Source organism: Mauremys reevesii, linkage group 1 (genome assembly GCF_016161935.1).
Source record: "Mauremys reevesii isolate NIE-2019 linkage group 1, ASM1616193v1, whole genome shotgun sequence".
NCBI lineage: Eukaryota > Metazoa > Chordata > Testudines > Geoemydidae > Mauremys > Mauremys reevesii.
The window spans coordinates 67,373,933-67,398,278 of record NC_052623.1 but is presented as its reverse complement, the minus strand read 5'-3'; the positions used below and the strand labels follow the sequence as shown (position 1 = coordinate 67,398,278).

Below are 24,346 nucleotides of genomic sequence, written 5' to 3'. Positions count from 1 at the left end.
GGATGCTCTGACCAGCCACACAGGAAATGCCCCAGGAAAATTTGAATTCCTTTTCCTGTCTGGCCAGTTTGAATCTCATTTCCTGTTTGGACATCGTGGCGAGCTCAGCAGCACTGGCAGTGATGCAGAGCTCTCCAGCAGAGGTGTCCATGAATCTCAGAGTAGAAAGAGGGCCCCAGCATCGACTGACCGGGAAGTCTTGGATCTGATCGCTGTGTGGGGCGATGAGTCTGTGCTTTCGGAGCTGCGCTCCAACAAACGGAATGCAAAGACCTACGAGAAGGTCTCCAAAGCCATGAGAGACAGAGGATACAGCCGGGATACAACGCAGTGCCGCGTGAAAATCAAGGACCTGAGACAAGGCTACCAAAAGATCAAAGCAGCAAACGGACGCTCCGGATCCCAGCCCCAGACATGCCGCTTCTACGAGGCTCTGCATTCCATTCTAGGTGCGGCCGCCACCACTACCCCACCACTGACCGTGGACTCTGACGATGGGATAGTGTCGACGGCCGGTTCCTCGGAGATGTTCGCGGACGGGGAAGATGAGGAAGCAGATGAGGAGGACGAGGCAGTCGACAGCGCTTACAACGCTGATTTCCCCGACAGCCAGGATCTCTTCATCACCCTCACGGAGATCCCCTACCAACCCTCCCCAGCCGTTAACACGGACCCTGAATCAGAGGAAGGATCAGTCGGTAAGTGCTTTAAACATGTAAACATTTATTTTTAACAGAGCAGGAATATTAACTATGTGAAAAGAAGGTCAATATATATGGGGATAGAACAGAAATCCTCTTGGGAGATCTCCACGAAGCTCTCCTGGAGGTAATCAAAAAGCCTCCGCAGGAGGTTCCTGGGGAGAGCAGCCTTATTGGGTCCTCCATGGTAGGACACTTTTCCGCGCCAGGCTATTAGCAGGTACTCTGGGAACATTGCCTCGACGAGCATGGCGGCATAGGCCCCTGGTTTGTGCTGGCTTTTACGCAGCATGCAGTCTCTATCTCTGTCAGTGATCCTCCTCAGGGTGATCTCGCTCAGGGCGTCCTGCTTTGAATTAGGGGAACGTTAGTATTGGGAATGCTTGACTGTTCCTTTACATAACAATAAGCGTCAGTTTACAGCCACGTGGTGGAGGCGGTAGAGGGGCAGCATATAGGAATCTTTCCCGGGGACAGCCGCGAGGGGGTGGAACAGGGGCAGAGTTCATGCTTTCCGGATTGCCGGCAGCAGGAACTTGCAAACGCTATGACCATCGCTTTGAGCATGAAAAGAGGTCACTGCTATACATTAAGGTTTAAGCAGCCAAAAGTCTACCGCTTACCATGTGTGCCTGCTCCACGAATTCTGCTGTCCTGCCCCGCTTGTCTGATCTCCAGTGCAAGACCCCAGTCAATGAATGCGAAGGCCGAAAATTCGAACTTGTCCTGAGTGCGCATGAGATAGGTGCTGTGCATGGTCTTGTTCATAGAGACAGACTACACTATGTTCATTGTTCGCAAAAATGTATCTTTGTAAGGAATTCACTCCCTTTTTCCCATCACACAGCTGCGACTGTTTCCCAACCTGCCCCGGCATCCCCCTCACAGAGGCTGGCGCAGATTAGGCGCCGAAAGAAAAGGACACGGGACTAAATGTTCTCTGAACTTATGGGCTGCTCCCGAGCCAAGGCGGCACAGCAGACCCAGTGGAGGGAGACATTGTCTCAGTACCAGCGCTCACACAGTGAACGGGAGGACAGGTGGTGGCAGGAGGACCAGCAGGCGACTCAAACACTGCTTAGACTAATGAGGGAGCAAACGGACACGCTCTGGCGCCTTGTGGATGTTCTGCAGGACCGCAGGCAGGAGGACAGAGCCCCACTGCAGTGTATCTGTAACCGCCCTCCCCCGCCACAAAGTCCCATACCCCCCCTCACCCAAAGTAACAAGAAGGAGGAGCGCCAGGGGCCGTGAGAACTGTCACTCCACCCCTGCAGAGTGCTCAATTACCAAAAAGCTCTCATTCCCTAAATTTTGAGAAGTCCTTTCCCTCCTGCCTCACCCAAGCCCCCATCCCAGTTTCATCCCCTAACTGTCTAGGTGATAATAAAAAAGACTTATCTGTTAATTACTGTTTCTGTCATGTTCTTTTAGAGGAGACTGTGTTTCAAGTGGGGAAGGGGGTTGGTAATTGGACAGGTCAGTCACCTTTACCAGGGTACAGACACGGGGGCAGGTTCAGCAGCAGGTCACACATACAGTGCAGTCTCTAGGCACCCTGGTCAGTCTGGGAGGTGGTTTTCATGTTCTGTTTCAGGGGTGCTATGTGACTTTGTGGCGGGGGAGGGTGGTTAGAGATCTTATGCAGCGGTCCTTATCCTGGATCACAGAGCCACGCAGCAGCTGATCTGTAACCGTCCTCCCCCGCCACAAAGTCACATAGCCCCCACACACAGAGTCCTGAGAAGGAGGGGTGGCAGGCTCCATTGAAACAACCAGTCCGCCACCGCGCACCGCTCTAGGAGCAGGAGCCTGTCATTCCTCGAGTTTAGAAGCGGTCTTTGCAGCACTACACACCCTACCCACCACAGTCTGCGTCCCAGTTTTAACCCTTTACCGTGAAATTAGTACTAAGAAAACGGTGTTTATTAACAAAGTTCCATGTATTTTATTTTTAAACGTGTGTTGGAAGGGGGGGAACGGCGTGAATGGGGTATGTAACTGCAGAGGATAGTCAACATTAACTGGGTAAAGAAACGGGGGCAGGTTCAGCTTCTCTGTAAACAAACTTAATAGTCACAGGTTACCCTGCTCACTGAGGAACCTAGCTTTCAAAGCCTCCCGGATGCACAGCGCTTCCCGCTGGGCTCTTCTAATCGCACGGCTGTCTGGCTGGGCGTAATCAGCAGCCAGGCTATGTGCCTCAACCTCCCATCCCGCCATAAAGGTCTCCCCCTTGCTCTCACAGAGATTGTGGAGCACACAGCAAGCTGCAATAACAATGGGGATATTGGTTTCGCTGAGATCTGAGCGAGTCAGTAAGCTTCTCCATCTCCCCTTGAGACGTCCGAAAGCACACTCCACCACCATTCTGCACTTGCTCAGCGGGTAGTTGAAGAGTTCTTTGTCACTGACCAGGGCGCCTGTATAGGGCTTCATGAGCCAGGGCATTAGCGGGTAGGCTGGGTCCCCGAGGATCACTGTAGGCATCTCCACATCCCCAACACTTATTTTGTGGTCTGGGAAGAAACTACCTTCCTGCAGGCGTCTAAACAGACCAGAGTTCCTGAAAACACGCGCGTCATGAACCTTGCCCGGCCATCCAACGTTGATGTTGGTAAAACGTCCCCTATGGTCCACCAGTGCTTGCAGCACCATTGAAAAGTAGCCCTTTCGGTTAATATACTGGCTGGCCTGGTGGTCCGGTCCCAGGATAGGGACGTGAGTTCCATCTATAGCCCCACCGCAGTTTGGGAATCCCATAGCGGCAAAGCCATCTATGATGACCTGAACGTTTCCCAGGGTCACTACCTTTGAGAGCAGTAGCTCAACGATTGCGTGGGCTACTTGCATCACAGCAACCCCCACGGTAGATTTGCCCACGCCAAAGTGGTTCGCTACTGACCGGTAGCTGTCTGGCGTTGCAAGTTTCCAGAGAGCTGTGGCCACTCGCTTCTGCACACTCAGGGCTGCTCGCATGCGGGTGTCCTTGCGCTTCAGGGCAGGGGACAGCAAGTCACACAGTTCAAGGAAAGTGCCCTTACGCATGCAAAAGTTTCGCAGCCACTGTGATTCATCCCAGACCTGCAGCACTATGCAGTCCCACCAGTCTGTGCTTGTTTCCCGGGCCCAGAATCGCCGTTCCACAGCATGAACATGACCCATTGCCACCATGATCTCCACGGCGCGGGGTCCCATGCTTTGTGAGAGGTCTGTGCCACTCTCACACTTGATGTCCTCACCGTGCTGCCGGAGCCTCCTCGCCCGATTTCTCAGCATCTGACTGTGAAAAAGGTGGACAATAAGGTGCGAGGAGTTGACAACGGCCATAAGTGCAGCGATGATCGCAGCGGGCTCCATGCTCGCAGTGCTGTGGCGTCCGTGCTGTGGCTGACCAGAAAAGTGCGCGAACAGATTTCCTGCCGGTGCTTTCATGGAGGGAGGGCGGGAGTGACGGTTGAATGACCACAGTCGACACATATTTTCCCCCAGCAGGCACTGGGGGCTCGACCCAGAATTCCAATGGGCAGCGGGGACTGTGGGATAGCTGCCCACAGTGCACCGCTTCCAATGTCGACGCTTGCCCCGTTAGTGTGGACTCACAAAGTCGAATTACTGTTCTTAGTGTGGATACACACGTTCGACTCTGTTTGTAAGGTTTGTAAGGTCGGTTTCACAAATTCGAGTTAAGTAAAATCGAACTACTCTGGTAGTGTAGACATACCCTAAGATTGTAGTACTAAATGTTGAAAAATGTCAGTGTTCAGTGATGTCACAGAGCCTCACTTATCTTCAGCAGCTGAGAAATACACAGGGCTTTATTCCACCAGCAGAACTCAGGCTACAGGTTTCCCTAATGTTCAGAATTTAAAGCTGCTCTCCATTTTCCAGGGGCTCAGAAGCAGTAGGCACTCAGATACCAGAACTCTGGGCTTGTCTACACTACAAAATTAAGTCGACTTTATCTAATTCGACCTTGAGCCTCCAAATTAAGTAAGTCGATTGAGCATGGTGTGGCCAAACACAGTGCCTCAATGGAGTGTGTCCTCACTAGCAGTGCATCATGGGTACCTATCCCAAAGTGCAACTTGCCGCAGTGTGTTTTGGGAAGTTTGTGCAATGCCTCATGGGACCAAAACATTGTCGCGAGGGAGAATGGGAACATTGCGTCGGCATCTCATGATGCACTGTGCTCAACGGCAAACAAGCCAATGATTTTCGCACCTTGAAACCATCGCGCGTACGCAACAACCCCAGAAGCATGGAGCCTGCTCGGTGCACTCTTAGTGTAAGCATCTCAAACACCTCACACCATCTCCTGCAGTATTTCCAGACCCAAAGTAGGGTCTGCCGCACAGAACACAGCAATGTCCTGCAAGCCACTGAAAAAAACAATTCACAGTTGTTGCTGGCAGCTGCACTCTGTTGAACGCCTCTCTGATACCGTGAAACATGCACTGACTGGTGAGACTGCATTGTTTTGCAGGTATTGGATTACGTGCAGTAGCTGCAGAACTTTTGAATGCAGAAGGCCACCTTCCAGGAATTTTGTGCAGAGCTTTCCCCTGCCCTGCAGTTCAGCAACACAAAAATGAGAGCTGCTCTGACAGTGAGAAGCGAGTGGTGATCGCTATTTGGAAGCTTGCAATGCCAGACAGTTACCGGTCAGTGGGGAACCAATTTGGAGTGGGTAAATCAACCGTGGGAGCTGCTGTGCTCCAAGTGTGCAGGGCCATTAATCGACTTCTGCTATGAAGGGTAGTGAGTCTGAAAAATCTGCAGGACATAGTGGACAGTTTTGCTGCGATGGGGTTTCCTAATTGCAGTGGGCGATAGATGGCACACATCTCCCCATCTTGGCACCAGACCACCTCACCAAAGAGTACATAAACTGAAATGGATACTTTTCAATGGTGTTGCAAGCTCTGATGGATCACAGGGGGCGTTTCACTGACATCAATGTAGGATGGGTCGGAAAGGTTCATGACGCGTGCATTTTTAGGAACTCAGGTCTGTTAAAAAAGCTGCAATCCGGGACTTTCTTTCCAGACCACAAAATGAACATCGACGACATTGAGATGCCTATAGTTATCCTGGGGGACCCAGCCTACCCTGTGTTCCCATGGCTCATGAAGCCATACACTGACCGTCTGGACAGCAGCAAGGAACGGTTCAACTATAGGCTCAGCAAGTGCAGAATAGTGGTTGAATGTACCTTTGGTCGTTTGAAAGGTCGCTGGAAAAGTCTACTAATAAGGTTGGACCTTAGTGAAGAGAACATCCCCATGGTTAAAGCTGCTTGCTGTGTGCTCCATAATATCTGTGAAAAAGGGGCGGGGGGGATTTTCCGCAGTGCTGGGCAGTTGAGAGAGATTGCAGCAATTTTTGAGCAGCCAGACACCAAGGCAGTAAGAAGAGCACAGCAAGGGGTGCTGCGTATCCGCAAGGCTATGAAAAGCCGTTTCAATAATGAGTCACAGTAATGTGAGCTCCCGCCTCAGGGAACCCTTGGGGGAGGGTGATTCTGCGCCAGACGATGCTGGCTGTCTACCAGGGTCTGCAAAGTAACTCTACCCTCCTGCTACTGTTCCTACAGTTTAACCAGATGCCTCAACATGTCTGCCTCAACATGGCCCCTCAGAATCCGAAGCATCTCATCCTGCGCCACACACTCTTGCTCACTGGAAGTTTTCCTGCTCTCCACGTCCATGTCTAACTTATCGGACAGCAAAATCCTCCACGTTCTCAGCTCTGTCTCAGCTGTCTCAGAGGCATTCATTATCTTGGTGAACATGTCCTCCCGCCTTCTCTTTCTCCTCCTTCTAATCAGTGAAAGTCTGTTTTCAGGTATTGATGACATGCCAAAGGACACATTTCCAGCTGTCAGTCATAGGAAAAAATAAAGGAGCCTGTCATAAACATACAGCTAAGGGTAGCATAAAATCCCTCTTTACCTTGTAAAGGGTTAATTCCTCTTTTACCTGTAAAGGGTTAAGAAGCTCAGATAACCTGGTTGGCACCTGACCAAAAGGACCAATAAGGGGAGAAGATACTTTCAAATCTGTGGGGGAAGGTTTTTGTTTGTGTCTTTGTTTTTGTTCTCTTCGAGTCAGTAAGGAACTAGAGCAGGAAAAATGCATCTGCTTAAGCATATCTGGACTAAGCATCTAGTATTGCAGAAATGGTAAGTAATAGCAAAGAAATGCATTAGATTATCTTTTGTCTTAGCTTGTGAATTTTCCCTGTGCTAAGAGAGAGGTTTATCCCTGTTTTTGTAACTTTAAAGAGGGGAAATCCTCTGTGTTTTTGAATCTTTTGTTATTCTGTAAAGTACTTACCATCCTGATTTTACAGAGGTGATTCTTTTACCTTTTCTTTAATTAAAATTCTTCTTTTAAGAACCCGATTGATTTTTCATTGTTCTTAAGAACCAAGGGTTTGGGTCTGTGTTCACCTGTACCAACTGGTGAGGATATTATTCTCAAGCCTTCCCCAGGAAAGGGGGTGCAGGGCTTGGGGGAACAGGACTCCAAGTGGTCCTTTCCCCGATTCTTTGTCTAAATCACTTGGTGGTGACAGCATACTGTTCAAGAACAAGGTGGAACTTGTGCCTTGGGAAAGTTTTAACCTAAGCTGGTAAAAATAAGCTTAGGGGGTCTTTCATGCGGGTCCTCACATCTGTACCCCAGAGTTCAGACAGGGGAAGGAACCCTGACAGAGCTACTGTACATGAATAAAATATTTCCATAGCAAGGCCGTTTACTTTTTTTTAAAAAAAATAAAAATTATTATACTAGGTGCAAGCCATAACATAATCAGAATTTGCAACCATTCACTGTGCCATTTTGCTGCTCCAGCCATGGTGAGTAGGCCCCCCTGGGTCATGGGCAACCACAGTTTTCATGAAGTTTATGGCAGGCTAATCTCAGGAGCAGAGGTAGCTAGACAAACAATGGCCTTTCCCCATAGCACCAAGGGAAGCTGTTTACTAACGGGGTGGGGAGGGGGAACATTTTCACTCCCAAATTGCAGAATCTCTCATGTGGGGCTCCAGTCCCCTATCAGCCACTTTAAACTACTTGCTGATCCATGCCAAGCACAGTAAAGACACATTAGCGATCTGGAATGGAGGCGGGCGGGGGGGAGGTGTTCTACATGCCCTTTTTTTTCTTCTAAGAACACTTTTATTGAGAACTTCCCCCGTTTCCCCTAGGCAACTCTATGTGATATCAGTCTCCTGAGGGTAACAAAGGCAGAAAGGAAGGAGATGCTGCAAGCGTCTGGATACAGACCCGGTCCTTATGCTGCTATGCTGTGTACCACAGTGATGCCAGCAGAATTAATTCAGGAGTTGCGTGGAAAAGTGTCCTACCATGGTGGAAGAAACAAGACTACCCTGCCCAGAAAGCTTCTGCAAAGGATTGCAGAGTACCTCCATGAAAGCTTCCTAGAGATATCCATGGAAGGTTCCCAGGCTATTCCAGTTCACATAAATAGTCTTTTCCCAGGGCCACCCTCTGTGTAGCTGGAGCGGCCTCTTGTAAGCAGAGAGCCACACCACCTCCCTTTTTCTTCATAGTGAACCTACCATACCACTGAATGCATGTGCCCACTAAAGTTTAACTGAACTTTGTAACTGTAACCAGAGGTGCCTTCCCCAGCATCATGGTTGGCCACCATGATGTCCTGCAACCCACAGAGCTCCAGGGTTAAAAATATTTCCTGGCTCTCAGGGAAAATGGATCCACCACTCACCTGTCTCCCATTCTCCTCCTCTTCCTCATACACCATATCGTCCTCCTTGTTGTCCCTAGACTCACACACCTGTGAGGTGTCCACATTGCTTGTGGGGCTGCTGGCAGGGTCACCCCTGAGAATCACATGCAGCTCGTTGTAGAACCGGCATGTGTGGGATTCAGCACCAGAATAACTGTTCATCTCCCTTGCCTCCTGGTACGCTTGGCGAAGTTCTTTTATTTTCACACAGCACTGCTGTATGTCCCTCGTGTAGCCCTTCTCCCCCATTCCATGAGCCATCATTGCATAGATGTCAGCGTCTCTTCTGCTGGATCGGAGTTCTGCCTGCACAGACTCTTCTCCCCACACAGTGATGATATCCACTACTTCCTGTGCAGACCAGGCTGGAGCATATTTGGGGCATGTAGTCTCCATGATCAGCTGTGCTCAAGCTGGCATGCTCCCAAGGCTGATCAAACAGGAAATGGGAAATCAAAAATTCCTGGGGCCTTAGCAGGGGCGGGGCTCTTTCCTGTGTACCTGTCTGCAGTGCAGCAGAGTTGAGAATGCTCTCCAGACCGGTCACAGATGAGCACTATGGGACACCATCTGGAGGCCCATTAAGTCGAATTACACAACACTGCATCTCCACTACCTCACAGTCGACCCATGAAAATCAAATTAAGTGCTACGCCTCTCACAGAGGTGGATTACAGAAGTCGACGTTCGAGGCAATTTAGGTCGGCATAAAGGACCCGGTAGTGTAGATACATACACTAACAGGTCGACTTAAGGTGGCCTCCTTCGAGCTAACTTTTTAGTGCAGACGAGGCCTTAAATAGAATAGAATTAAAAATTTTGTTAAATCTAATGTTAAAATAATTATATAATACATAGGTTGAGAAAAGAGTGTCTGTACTTAGATTATCCACAAATATAAAGTTAGTTTTTAAAGTCATATGATACATAGAATACATAATCAGCAATAACCCAAATTTAAGTGAATAGATTTAACAATACAGTTTAGATATTAGAATCCGAATACTCGGGTACCTCACTCATGAAAAGTTGTACAGAGATTTGATTGTGGAAAGCGAAATACATCAATGAGTGGAGATTGTCCCTCAGTAATTGAGAATTAGGTTGGTTGCCCATTTAGAAAATACAATCCATGAGGGAAGTATTTGTCACTTTCCTGACTGTGCTTCTCATCGACACTCCAGATCATCCCTCCTGGTATTGCCGATGGAGTCTACTATAATCTTACCCCAAGGGGTGCATCTCAACTCTGGTTCAGCTGTGCCAATGGAAGTAATTCAAATCCAAAGTCTATTGTATACATTATTTTATATTTTCCATTTGGGGTATATTTCAAGACAGCCTACATAAAGCCTCCTCTATTTTGAAACAATTCATACTTTGTGGATCACACAAACTACAGAAAACTAGTGTCTGGCTTCTACAATGTTTTGCATTTATATCGCAAGTTACATCTGAGAAACTCAAAAGCACTTTATAAGTATAAATTAAGATTTAATGCACCTGTGTGAGGAGTATAATACTTTTATTACTAAAAGGTCATTAGTTATGGTTTTATACACAGTAACATGGCACATACGTTTACTTACCACCAATTAAAGTTTAGGTTACAAAAGCTTTATTATTGTAGGTAGAACATCAGTATCGAAATTCATGCTCCTAATGAACACAGTTCTATTTAAAATTCATGTATCCATATACCAATAAGTTAATCTCATTTCTCTTTAAGGGCTGAAATGTGGTACTTAAGTATGTGTGTAACTTTTAAGCATATTAGCAGTGCCACTAACTTCAGTGCTTAAGTACTTTGCTAATTTAGGGTCTCAAGCCATGTCTACACTTATCGGTAGATCGGCACTGCTGCAATCAATGCAGCGGTGTGCAGCTAGAGAAGATCCGCTAAATCAATCACAGAGCGCTCGCCGGTCGACTCCAGTACTCCATCTCCCTGAGAAGAATAAGGTAAGTTGGTGGGAGGGCATCTTCCATCGACACAGCACAGTGTAGACACCGCTGTAAGCTGACCTAAGCTACATCAACTTCAGTTATATTATTCACTTAAGTGGAGTAGTATAACTTGGGTCAACTTACTGCGGTAATGTATACAAGGCTTCAGTGCTGAAGCATTTTCAAAAGCACCAAAATCAAGTGGACAACATAAGCCTTTCTGTCTATAGAAAAAAGCATCTTAAATCGGTATTTCTAGAATCCCAATTTACAACTTTAAATGTATTTCTTTTTGATTTTTCAGACTGCAATTTCCTTTGGACTAGCTGTAAACAGTAAGAAGTTTGGGATGTGATAGCAACTTGCCTGATCAATATAAAAAGCAGTCCCAGCTCGGATCTCTCTGCGCTGTTTCAGATCCGTTTCTGTGGTGTCCCTTGATAGTGCAATATACTCAACCTCTCGTTTGGTCAGCTCCTGTGGGCAGTAGTGAGAAATTATTACAGAGCCCTAGGCTGCAGCACAGTCATTTAAAGTAACTCTGAACAAAAATTTAATATCTCTTAGATTTAACATGTTTACAGTGTGTTTCTTCCTCACAAATAATAGTTTGAATTTTTGCTCAATAAATTTTTTATACTCCCCAAACGTGTTCTAAAAATCATAACAACCAGCTATAAATTCTCTAACCTGAACAGCTGAGCCCTGTAAAATGCTTTATCTCCAAGATGACTTTCTAGTAGTGGCCACTGAAAAACAATGAGTCACATAAGCAAAAATTCACAAGTTTCCTATTAAGTTCAATAGGAGTCGTATAAGTTCCCACTGCTGCTGTTCAGTGATGTTAATATTGTTACTCAGAAAAATAACCACTGAGTTTAAACATCCTTGTGAGTATGTTGAAGAACTACATTTTTCCTCTATTGAATCATGCTGTTATTTTTTGTAAGCTTTTTGGAGCAAGAACTGCTTTTTTGTTCTGTGTTTATACAGCACCTAGCACAATGGGGTCTGAATCCATGATTGGGCTCCTGGGTACTATGGAATTTATTATTTACATTAGTAACTAAAGTTTTAAATCTGGAAATTTCTCTATAAGAGAAAAAAATGGGTTTGTGCCATTTTGCTGCTTTATGAAATAGGTCTGAATGTCCCCCCCTTATGTTTGTATCCTACTTGGGTTTTTTTTAACGTTAGAAATAGCACGAATGTCAAGCCTGGCAGGTCAGGTCTCCTGTTCTTCTGTAGGCCTCAGTGGGGACTCAGAGATACACACCAAGAATGCTCTCAGTTCTTAGCTGAAAGTGTGTTGCATCTTTACCAGAACTTTCTTCCCAAACAGTTCATTTGAACATTTGTAAGCAAACCAAACTGTGATGTTTCACTCCATATTCTTTATGAAAATATGCTTGTGATATGAATATGACATAACTGAGATATAATTTTTGCAAGATGGCTCGTGTAAGATGTCATTGGAAAGGTTATGATTTACTAAATGTGATTATCCAATTTGCACGCCTGTTACACTTCTGTATCTGAAGTTAGAATTATTGACTATGTATCTGTATTTTAAATATGTTACTTTGGGTGTCACCCCCCAACTAGCCCTTCAGGTACAACAATGGAAAAGCCAAACACGGTTAATGGCCCATTAGCAATGACAATGGGCTGTGAAAGAGCTTAGTCTTCCTGTGGACACTCCAGACAGCCTACGAGTAATGGCTGCTACAACCCTGCAGAGACATGGGTCTGAGTCACCTGGTACTGGACCCACCCCTGGGAATGCCAGTGGTCTTCCACTGGGAGACAAAGGGTTTCTGACATACTCAAGAGCTATATAAGGCAGAGGAATGACATCATCGTAGTTCTCCTCCACCTCCCCACCCAAAGAAATACTGAACACCACCTAGACGCAAGACCGGAACTGAGGGGAGAAGGGTTGAACCCAGGCTGGGAGGGCAGCCAGTTTAAGAGTGGAAATACCTGAAGTCTCAAGTGCAGGCCAGTGCAGCTGCCTTTCAAGACTTTCTGTAATCTACCTGTAACAATATCTAGGGTGAGAAATTACAATTTGTAACCAATTTCTTTAGTGAAACAAGCTTAGTTTGCGTGTTTTGATTTATTTGCTTAGCAATCTGCTTTGTTTTGTTTGCTACCCCTTTAACCACTTAAAATCTGCCTTTTATAGTTAATAAACATATTTCTTGTTTATAATATTACCCAGTTTGTGAAATTCACAACTGGGGGGGTGGGGAGGGGGGAACAGGCTGTGCATACCTTCCTCCACATTGAGGGAGGAGACGGATTTCATAATATACCTTTGGGTCTGCACCTCAAGGGAGGTGGACACCTGAGTGCTGGGGCAAGTCCTTTAAGCTGGGTCCTCAGAGCTCATCTCAGTGTCTGTGTTGTTCTGCAGTTGAGTGTGGCCCTGCCTGTGTATGTGCTGGAGGAGGCTTAATAGCCTGGCTCAGCAAGTCAGGTAAAAAGGGTGCACTGGCTGGCAGAACAGGCAAGTTCAGTGGTATCTCAGCACATCAGGTGGCATCTCGAAGGTGGGCAACCCATCACACAAACATAAAAGATTTTTACACAATCTTATCCAGTCGGAAGACAGAATACTGAGCTAGATGGACCTTTGGTTTGACACAGTATGGCCGTTCTTATGTATAACTGCCATTTAATTACATTTCATTTCCTTAACATCTAGTAAGTTATAATGATACCAGTTGTCTCATGGTCCATACAATCTCCGAGGACAGATGCAATTTGCATTTCTAATGTAAAAAAACAAACAAACAAAAATATAGGGCAAGGAAAATGCAGGCAGGCTTTCTTTATACAACATGAGGAAGCACTAAAAGGCACATTGTGGTAGATTTCAAAGCTAATGGGTGAAGCCACACACCCGTGGTTCATAGTGGGGTGGGAAGGATACCTCACACATGGTGCAGTCACAAGACCTCCAGCAGATCTTTTAGGTCCAGTGGGCAGGCACCACACTTCCCCTTTTTCCCCCGGGGGGCAGGGGGATAAAAACAAATGCACACCTCTATCTAAACACTATGAGGAAAATCTGCAACGGAAACCTCAAAGTATTCCTTCCCTCAACCCCTTCCCTCAGTTTTTCCATGAAGGAAGCAGTGTGGCTCACTGTCCAACCCTGATATTCTATGATTTTAACACAGTATGCAGAGATCTTGATTCTGAAAGGTATGAAATACAAAGAATAGACTATTTTTCCATTTGTGATCACATATGGTAACACTTTTTCCACTGTTTTTTCTTAGTAGCATTTAATTGATTAAGCAAAAAACATTCACTTAAATGTTTGTACTTTTTATTCATTGTAAAATAAAAATCAAACTTTGAAAAGCATGTGCATGGAATTAAGTTCTTTGGCAACTAAGTAACAAGTCATATAAGCTTTTCTAATATTACCTTTTACAATTCAACAAGTAATAGAATACATACACACACACGTGCACACCCACACACAGACACACAATAATAACTAAATAATCTTAACTACTTCAATTCTCCATTAATATAAACAAAGTTTTAAAATGTACCAGGTACTGCATGGCAATAGAGCGTCGAAGGGGTCCAGGGGGCCCTATAAGAAAAACATCTTGCCCCAAAAGATCTTTTTGCATTATCCATCTTAGATGTTGGACTACAGACTGGGCCAAATTGTCTGACACTGTAAGAAAAAAAAATTATAAATTAACTCTAGTCTAAATTACGCAGCTTTAAACAAATACTATTAAATAAGGTTGGTGGCCAGTTACTGACATCATACTCCTTGTTTATTTAGACTTTAAAATTGAATACATAAATAAATAAATAAATCCAAAGTTGAATAACTCAAAAGCAGCTAATTGTGCACATAGTCTCTGTAACCACATATCTACCCTACATATCCTCATTCTCACTGCCTCACTCCATTCATTTGTTTGTTAAATTCATGTCAGTTTGTCTCAAATCAGCTTTTAAACTCTTCAGGGCAGGGACTGTCTCTTATTATGAGTTTGGTTCAGTACCTTGCACAATGTGGCCCCAGTCTTGACTACTGCAACATGAATAATAAATTAATTATTACTGTTATTAGAGAAACAGGACTTATCTAGCCTATATTTAATTGCTTTCATACAAAATGATATTTAATAAATGTTTGCACCAGATCAAGTAGCTTAAGTTGTAGTGACAAATAAGGTCTAATTTGCTAGGGGTTTTTTTAATCAAATTCTTCTAAACATTTTAATCTACTATAATACAGATAAGTGGCTACGCAGAGTTAAAAATTCTACGTATAGTCAAATCTTAGTACTTCAGTCTTCTATAATATGCAGTCTCCAAAGACACACTGACAGTTAACAGACTCAAAGCACATCCACTGGCTCTACATTAGAGTTGCTGTAGTCAGGGATGGAAGTATACAAAAAAAATACTACTTATCCTGTTAATTTACATTCCAGTATACTGCTCAAAGCATAAATCAATACAGTTGATATAGTTTTTGATTTGTGTTTCTGCTAACTCTCTGATATGCAAAATTTGGTAATTCAGAATAGATTTCCCAATCATAAATAAAAATTAACAAGATTCTTCTGTGTCTTATTTTCATTCTTCCTATATGTTTTGCAGCAGCCTTTTATCAAACAGTCATAAATCTGCTTACAGTACATCACCAGAGATGGACTTACGAATAAAAAAAGTGCCCAAAACATTTGATAAAATTAAAAACAAAAAACAAAAATATGTTCAAAAGCAAATGGTTTCTATGAATGGTTATACCACCACCGACTATACCAGTCAATCTCTCTTGTAGACAGAAACTGTCACAGAAGATTTTGTGCCTTCCACAGCACATCCAATTCTCACCACAGCATACTCCCAAATTAGCTTCCAAGGCAAAAGCAATATAAAAGTTAGCCTATTCTTTATCTCCCACATGCCACTAAAGAACTCCCCTAGGATCCTAAGTGTTGGGAAAGCTACTGGCACTGAGTCATACAAAATAATTAGCCATTAGGTACAGCACATGTTTCCTCTGTGACTTGCCACTGCGGCAGACTGTGAGAGTGTTTAGAAGAGGCAATGAAGGAACACAGAAATAAGACAGGGATGAACAAAGTTCTTTCACTTTTTCCTTCTAATCAGAGAGGACCTTCCAAAGCAGTGGGTGAAATCCTAGCCCCACTGAAGTTAATGAGAATTCAGCTATTGACATCAATGAAGCAAGGATTCCTCCCAGGGCCTTTAGCACTTGGGAATCTGACACTGAACACACCAAAGCCTTCATGTTGTCCTTATACAAGCTCCCAAAATGTGAAAAGACTGTCACATATCCAACTGGCATAACTTTTTTCACACAGGTTCCACTGTCTCAATCCATGGAGGCAGACGATTCTTGCAGATTGCAGAGTTTTTTTAAAAGGGTGTGGTCTGAGCCAGATGGTTAAGCTGAACCATGAATTCAGAGTGGGCCCTCAAACAGAACAAGGAATCAAACATTCTGAAAAACCAGGATGTGAAACAGTAAGAGGTCTGGAAAAATCTAAGGGTTACCACATCTCCCTTGACTTAAAAAAGATATTAGGCTATCTTCACACTATCTTCATTCCATACAATCCACCTCAGAAAAATCCTCCCTATCTTTTGGCCCAGAACAATCTCAAACCAAGACTTATTCACACAGTGCTACCAAGAAGATATGAGCACTATCATTACCAGGAGGTGTTGGAGATGGATTGGCCATGTTTTGAAGACGGGAACTGATTCCATCAACAGAATAGCAGTAAGATGGACACCTGAAGGCAAGCAAAAATGAGGCTGCCCAAAAACAACATGGTGAAGCTGAGCTGAAAAATCTGGGACACAGCTGAGGAACCATTGAAAGACTTGCCAGAAACAGACATGAGTGGAGGAGCTTCGTCACTGCCCTAAACAGTCAGTAAGAAACAGGAACTAATACATAGGACCACTTTTTTTCTATGCAAGCCCAGTAAGAGCCACAGAATAGAGCTATCTGCTGTCCTCTGAGATAATTGCTGTGTGAAAGTCTTTGCAGAATCAGGACCTAAAGCAGGGATCAGCAACATTTGGCACGCAGCCCTTCAGGGAAATCCACTGGCAGGCTGGGACGGTTTGTTTACCTGCAGCATCCATAGGTTCAGACAATCACACCTCCCACTGGCCACAGTTTGCCATTCCAGGCCAATGGGGGCAGTGGGAAGCAGCGGCCAGCACATCCATCGGCCCGTGCCACTTCCCACCACCACCATTGGCCTGGGACGGCGAACCACGGCCAGTGGGAGCTGCGATCAGCTGAACCCGCAAAGGCTCAGTGGATTTCCCTGATGGGCTGCATGCCAAAGGTTGCCAATCTCTGGCCTAAAGCTTCAGAGGGATATCCCTTAGACGACTTCAGATGCTAGTGATGTACCCAAGCCTTGCAGAAGAAACAAAGAATTCCGATCTTGAAAGATAAGTAATACACAAAGTGATTTTCTAATGTCTGGCTTCCATTTTTTATTTATTATATTTTATGTGTATTTACTGGCTGGGGGGATGATCCAGTCATTTTGATATTGTTATGAAAAATAAATTCTATATGCACACCCAGAGCACAAGATGAGCATATGTTTTATTAATCTAAATAAATGCAATAAATTAAAAATAGATAAATTATTTATCATTTCAGCTTACCTAGATATTCTGCTAATCATCTCTTGCCCTAAAGATAGTGTTTTGTACCTACTCATTTTAAAAGTATTTTAATTCAACTTTAAAGTTAATCACATTTCTTGTATGAAAAGCACCTGTTTCAAGTATTTGGGTAGGAAGGGTACACTACAATGCAGCATACAAAACTATTGCATGTTGTTCAAATAAGATTCTCAGTGCAGAATAAAAAACTTCAACATTTAAGCTGGATATTTTGACCTGCCATCCAGGAAAACCACTAAAGGCTCGATCCTGCTTCCACTGAAGGCAACCAGATTCCTGGCATTGATTTCAATGGGAACAATATTGGGCCCTAAGCACAAATTGTTTAAAACAATGTACACATTTTGTGGCAAAGTTCCTCCTCTCCTCTAGTAGGTCCTGCGCTTATTGGCGGATTTCTTCCCCTCAGTGGTTTTCCCCTTGGATGAAACCCATAGTCTGGATCAACTACTCCTATGTCTGATTAGGAGTAGCGGGGCTAGGGGGGAACCCGGGCCCGCCCTCTACTCCGGGTTCCAGCCCAGGGCCCTGTGAATTGCAGCAGTCTCTATAGTGCTACTTGTAACCGCTGCTTGACCGCTACAACTCCCTGGGCTACTTCCCCATAGCCTCCTTCAAACACCTTCTTTATCCTCACCACAGGATCCTCCTGGTGTCTGATGCTGCTTGATTGTATGGTGTTTTCCTCAATCCTCCAGTAGTACCCCCTCTCAGTTCTTAGTTCCTTGTGTCTCTTGCTCCCAGCTCCTCATGCGCACTTCTTTCCTCTGGCTCCTCCTCCGTAGACTGGAGTGAGCTCCCCTTTTTATACCAGGTGCCTTGATTAGCCTGTCCTGATTGGCTGCAGGTGCTCCAATCAATGTAGCTCTCTCCGGTACCTTCTAGAAAGTTCTTAATTGGCCCCAGGTGCCTTGATTAGCCTGTTCTGATTGGCTGCAGGTGCTCCAATCAATGTAGCTCTCTCCGGTGCCTTCTAGAAAGTTCTTAATTGGCCCCAGGTGCCTTGATTAGCCTGGAGCAACTGCCATTTTGGTTCCCATGGTACTAGGGATTTGCTTAGCCTGGAGCTAACATACCTGCTCCTCAATACTTCCCTGTAGCCATCCGGCCTTGCTCCATCACAATTTGTATTAACAACCAAAGGGAACAGACAATTCAAGTAAGTGCTTTTAAACAACAGGTTATTTATGGACACATAAATGATAACATATTGTTTATTCCATCTGGTGTCACCATACAAACATATCTATGCTGGAAAAATATTTTCTTCAAATTCAATATGCATTGCATACATAACATACACACAGTGGAATTCTGAAAAATAAATTCCCCACAGAGAATAAAAGACGGTTACTCACTGTAGTAACTGTTGTTCTTCGAGATGTGTTGCTCCAATCCATTCTAGTCAGGTGTGCGCGCCGCGCGTGCACGGCTCTTCGGAACTTTTTTACCCTAGCAACTCCGGCGGGCCGGCTGGCGCCCCCTGGAGTGGCGCCGCTATGGCGCCTGTTATATACCCCAGCCGGCCCGTCCGCTCCTCAGTTCCTTCTTGCCGGCTACTCCGACGGTGGGGAAGGAGGGCGGGTCTGGAATGGATAGGAGCATCACATCTCGAAGAACAACAGTTACTACGGTGAGTAACCGTTTTTTCATTTTCGAGTGATTGCTCCTATGCATTCCAGTCAGGTGATTCCCAAGCCTTACCTAGGCGGTGGGGTTGGAGTGAAATGTGGCGGAGTGTAATACCGCGGAGCCGAAGGCTGCGTCGTCTCGAGACTGCTGCACCAACGCGTAGTGGGAGGCGAAGGTGTGGACCGAAGACCAGGTGGCCGCTCGACAGATGTCCTGGATGGGGACATGGGCCAGGAAGGCGGCCGACGAGGCGTGCGCTCTCGTGGAGTGAGAGGTGAGGCGGCATGGTGGCACGCGAGCAAGCTCGTAGCAGGTCCGGATACACGCTGTGACCCAGGAGGAAATCCGTTGGGAGGAGATCGGTTCGCCTTTCATGCGGTCAGCAACCGCTATGAACAGCTGGGGCGAACGCCGGAAGGGCTTCGTCCGCTCGATGTAAAAAGCGAGGGCCCTGCGGACGTCGAGGGTGTGAAGCTGTTGCTCCCTAGGCGAGGCATGCGGCTTCGGGAAGAAGACCGGGAGGAAGATCTCCTGGTTGAGGTGGAAGGCCGACACCATCTTGGGGAGGAAGGCCGGATGTGGTCGAAGCTGCACCTTGTCTCGATGGAAGACGGTGTATGGTGGACCAACCGTTAGAGCACGGAGCTCAGAGACTCGTCTCGCTGATGTAATGGCGACGAAGAAGGCTGTCTTCCAGGAGAGGTAGAGCAGGGAGCACGTGGCCAAGGCCTCGAAGGGGGGACCCATCAGCTTGGCCTGCACGAGGTTCAAATCCCAGGTCGGGGCAGGACGCCGCACCGGCGGGTACAAGCGGTCCAGGCCTTTAAGGAAGCGGGAAACCATCTGATTGGAGAAGATGGACCGACCCTCCACAGATGGACGAAAGGCGGACACTGCTGCCAGGTGAACCCTCAAGGAGGAGACCGCAAGACCTTGCTCCTTAAGGTACCAGAGGTAGTCCAGGATGGTAGGGACAGGGACTACGAAGGGATTGAGGCCTCGGTGGTCACACCACAGCGCGAACCGCTTCCATTTCGCCAGATAGGTGGAGCGAGTGGAAGGCTTTCTGCTCTCTAGCAGGACGTGCTGAACTGCCGCCGAACAGTCCCTCTCTGCGCGGGTCAGCCACACAGGTACCAAGCTGTAAGATGGAGGGACTGCAGGTTTGGATGGCGGAGCCTGCCGAAGTCCTGTGTGATGAGGTCCGGCCACAACGGAAGGGGGATGGGATCCCGAACGGAGAGCTCTAGCAGCAGGGTGTACCAATGCTGCCTCGGCCAGGCCGGAGCTACGAGTATGACGCGGGCTCTGTCCCTCCGCAGCCTCTGTAGCACTCGGTGTACGAGCGGGAACGGAGGGAAGGCGTAGAGGAGGTGATCCTTCCAGGAATACAGGAAGGCGTCCGACAGGGAGCCCGGCGAGTGACCCCGGAACGAGCAAAACAGGTGGCACTTCCTGTTCTCCTTGGACGCGAATAGGTCTACTTGGGGAAACCCCCACCTCTGGAAGATTGTGTGTACTACATCGGGATGGAGAGACCACTCGTGGGAGAGGAACGACCTGCTGAGATGGTTGGCCAGCGTGTTCTGCACTCCCGGAAGAAAGGATGCTTCCAGGTGAATGGAGTGGGTCACGCAGAAGTCCCACAGGAGCATCGCTTCCTTGCAGAAGAGGGAGGAGCGGGCTCCGCCCTGCTTGTTCACGTAGAACATTGCTGTTGTATTGTCCATGAACACTGTCACACAGCGGCCTTGTAGGTGGGCGCGGAAGGTGCGACACGCCAAACGGATCGCTCGCAGCTCGCGGACATTGATGTGGAGAGCGAGCTCTTGGGGCGACCAAAGGCCTTGGGTGTGAAGGTCGCCGAGGTGAGCTCCCCAACCGAGTGCTGAGGCATCCGTGGTCAGAGTGGCGGATGGGCGAGGAGGGTGGAACGGGACTCCGGCACACACGACCTCCGGGTTGAGCAACCAGCTGAGGGACTCGAGGGTCGGCCTGGTGACCGTGACCACCATGTCGATGGGGTCTCGATGCGGCCGGTACACCGACGCGAGCCAAGACTGGAACGGGCGGAGGTGGAGCCGCGCGTACACGGTGACATACGTGCATGATGCCATGTGGCCCAGGAGGCGGAGGCAGGAGCGCACCGTCGTGGTCGGGAAGGTGACGAGGTCCCGGATGATGGAGACCATCGTCTGATGTCGAGATTGCGGTAGGCAGGCTCGGGCCAACAAGGAGTCGAGGACCGCTCCAATGAACTCCACCCGCTGTGACGGAATCAAAGTGGACTTCTCGGTGTTGATGAGAAGACCGAGACACTGAAAGAGGGACAGGATTTCTGTCATCTGGCCCATTACCAGCTGTCGAGACTGTCCGCGAACCAGCCAGTCGTCGAGATACGGGTAGACGTGTATCTGGCGACGGCGGAGGGCTGCGGCCACCACTGCCATGCATTTGGTAAACACCCTCGGTGTGGTAGCGAGCCCGAATGGCAACACGGCGAACTGGTAGTGGGCATTGTTGACCACAAAACGGAGGTAACGTCGATGAGGAGGATAGATTGCGACATGGAAGTAGGCGTCCTTCATGTCGAGGGCGGCAAACCAGTCTCCCGGATCCAGAGAGGGAATGATGGTCCCCAGGGTGACCATGCGAAACTTGGGCTTGAGCAGGTATTTGTTCAGCTCTCGAAGGTCCAGGATAGGACGTAGCCCTCCTTTCGCTTTGGGGATGAGAAAATAACGGGAATAGAATCCCCTGCCCCGCCTGTCTTGAGGCACTGCCTCTATGGCACCCACGCTCAACAGAGTCTGGACCTCTTGTAGGAGGAATTGCTCGTGAGAGGGGTCCCTGAAGAGGGACAGGGAGGGTGGGTGGGAAGGTGGGGGCGAAACAAATTGAAGGCAGTATCCCGACTGGACTGTTTGAAGCACCCAGTTGTCCGTTGTTATTTGGAACCACGCCGAAAAGAAATAGGAGAGGCGGTTGTGGAAGAGAAGGGTAGGATCCGGTAGGGAGAGTGATGGGCTGTCCTCGTGCGTCCCATCAAAAGGCCTGCTTGGACCCCTGAGGGGCCTTGGAAGAGGCCTGGCCCTGGTTACGCCTGTTGCCGGAAGGACGACGGCGAGTTGGGCCCGGTCGCCTGCTATTGTACGGGCGGTAGCGTTGCTGATGGAAGGACCGGGGGGGTTGCTGCCGGAAGGACCTGCGCTGTGGAGCCAGCGTGTGCATCCCGAGGGTGCGGATGGCAATGCGACCGTCCTTCAGGGTCTGGATCCGTGAATCAGTCTTCTCAGAGAAGAGACCCTGAGTGTCAAAAGGCAGGTCTTGTAACGTATACTGCACCTCCGGCGGCAGGGTGGAGGACTGCAGCCAGGAGATGCGCCGCATCGTCACGCCGGAGGCTAAGGTCCGAGCTCCCGAGTCCGCGGCGTCAAGGGCGGCCGTGATGGAGGACCTGGACGATTTCTTTCCCTCATCCAACATTGCCGAGAACTCCTGGCGGGAGGCTGTTGGCAGGAGCTCTGTAAACTTCGCCAGGGACGTCATGATGTCAAAGACGTACCTGGCGAGGAGGAGCATCTGGTTGGCTATGCACATTTGCAGGCCACCCGCCGAGTAGGTCCATTCGCCGCGCGTCCTTCGACTTAGGCGCAGGGGCAGGTTGACCATGCCTCTCCCTGTCGTTGACCGACTGAACGACCAACGAGTCCGGGGTTGGGTGAGTATAGAGATACTTGTAGCCCGTGGGGGGGACTGAATATTTGCGCTCGACCCCACGAGCCGTAGGAGGGATGGACGCTGGTGTCTTCCAGAGTGTGGTGGCGTTCTTTTGTATTGTCCGTACGAACGGTAACGCCACTCGCACTGGAGCCTCCGCTCCGACCACATTTGTGATAGGGTCCTCGTCCTCCTGAACCTCCGCCACGGGAAGATCCATGGCCGTCGCCATGCGGCGAAGCAGGTCTTGGTGAGCCTTCAGATCTATTGGCGGAGGCTCCTTGGTAGAAGCTCCGGCTATCGCCTCGTCCGGTGAGGACGACGAGGACAAGCCCTGGACGACGACCTCAGTCGAAGGAGCTGCAGACTGTTCGTCGGCTGGTTCGGGCTGCATGGTCCTCTCGTGGTCAGGCTCGTGTGGTGGTGAAGGGGGCGGTCGGCTAACAGTCGCCTCTGGTACCCTGCGCTCGGAGGCAGGGGCTCTTGGGGGCCACGGGACCCCCTGAGACTCATACTGGGCCCATGGCACCCAGAATCCCCACTGCTGTGCCCCCTGAGGTTGACCGTGTGAGGTAGGCGGTAGGAGTCCATTGCTGTCCGCCGCGGAGGCGACCGACGCAGGGCGGGATGGCCATGGCGGTGCCGAGGCGCTGATGGATTGCGCCGTTGACTGAGGAAGTCCGGCCCCGGACGGTGCCGAGGATCGGTGCCGGTCTTCACGGTACCGGGATGGTGACCGAGACCAACGTCTGTCGCGGTGCCGGGAGCTCGACCGGGATCCAGATCTGCGGTGCCGGGAGCGGCTGCGCGAGTCGCGGTGCCGGGAACAGTGCCGGGACGGAGACCTCCGTCGGTGCCGACGCGACGGCGATCGGGATCTGGTGCGACACCGGGAGTGCGACCGGTACCGTGATGACGAACGGTACCGGGACTGTGACCGACGTCGAGATGGCGACCGGTACCGCGATGGCGAGCGGTGCCGAGATCGCGAGCGACGGAACGGTGACCTGCGGTGGGACCGGGAACGTGACCGGGACCGGGAGCGTCGTCCGTGCCGTCTGTCCGGAGAGGGCGGCCGGGTCATCGTGGCCGGCTTTCCTGCCGACACGACAGCCCGCACCGGCGGAGCCAGGGGCCGGAGGCTCGGTGCCTCTATGAGCTGTATAAGCTCGCGCGCCGAGGAGAATGTCTCCGGCGTAGATGGCAGCCAGGGCTCGACCACGGTCGGTGCCGGGGAGCGTGGCGGTGCCGGACTCGACGGCCCTTGCAGTGCCGGAGTCAACGGTCCGGTGCACGTCTTGTGCACAGCTACCGCGGGGGCCGCAGGTAGCGCAATCGTCATCGCTGCTGAGTCCTCCGCGCGGGACTTAGCAATCGCCTTCGCCAGCTTGCGCTTCTTAGAAGGCGAGAGCGAGCGGTGCCAGGTCTTCGGAGCCTCTGGCTGAGGCTGCAGAGCCGCGGTGCCGGAGCGGCTCGGGGCTGCCGGTGCGCTCTGCACCGATGAAGTTCTCGGTGCCGGGGGCTGGAGCGACACCTCCATTAGGAGTTGTTTTAATCGAATGTCCCGCTCCTTACGAGTTCGCGGCTTAAAGGTGGAACAGAAAGAACACTTATCTGTTCGGTGACCTTCGCCAAGGCAACAGAGGCAGGCGTCGTGCGGGTCCCCGATTGGCATAGGCCTCTGGCACGATGCGCAGGGCTTAAAGCCCAGTGCCTTGGGCATGAGCCCGCACCGGGGGAGGAAAGGGAGGGGATACCCCCCTTAACCTTATCCTAAAACCTAACTAACTAACTATCAAAAACTATCTACACTAAGTACTAAACGAACTATATACAGA

At 48.8% G+C, this 24,346-nt stretch overlaps 1 protein-coding gene across 1 annotated transcript in view; it reads right to left on the bottom strand.

Moving 5' to 3' along the window:
• Nucleotides 1–24,346, bottom strand: part of VWA8 (von Willebrand factor A domain containing 8) — a 277,696-nt gene that overhangs the window by 217,647 nt on the left and 35,703 nt on the right. The window contains exons 3-4 of the mRNA XM_039506868.1: nucleotides 13,997–14,127; nucleotides 10,791–10,901 (exon numbers count right to left, since the gene is read on the bottom strand). Coding sequence (XP_039362802.1) covers nucleotides 10,791–10,901; nucleotides 13,997–14,127 — 242 coding nt within the window. The remainder of the gene's footprint in view (nucleotides 1–10,790; nucleotides 10,902–13,996; nucleotides 14,128–24,346) is intronic.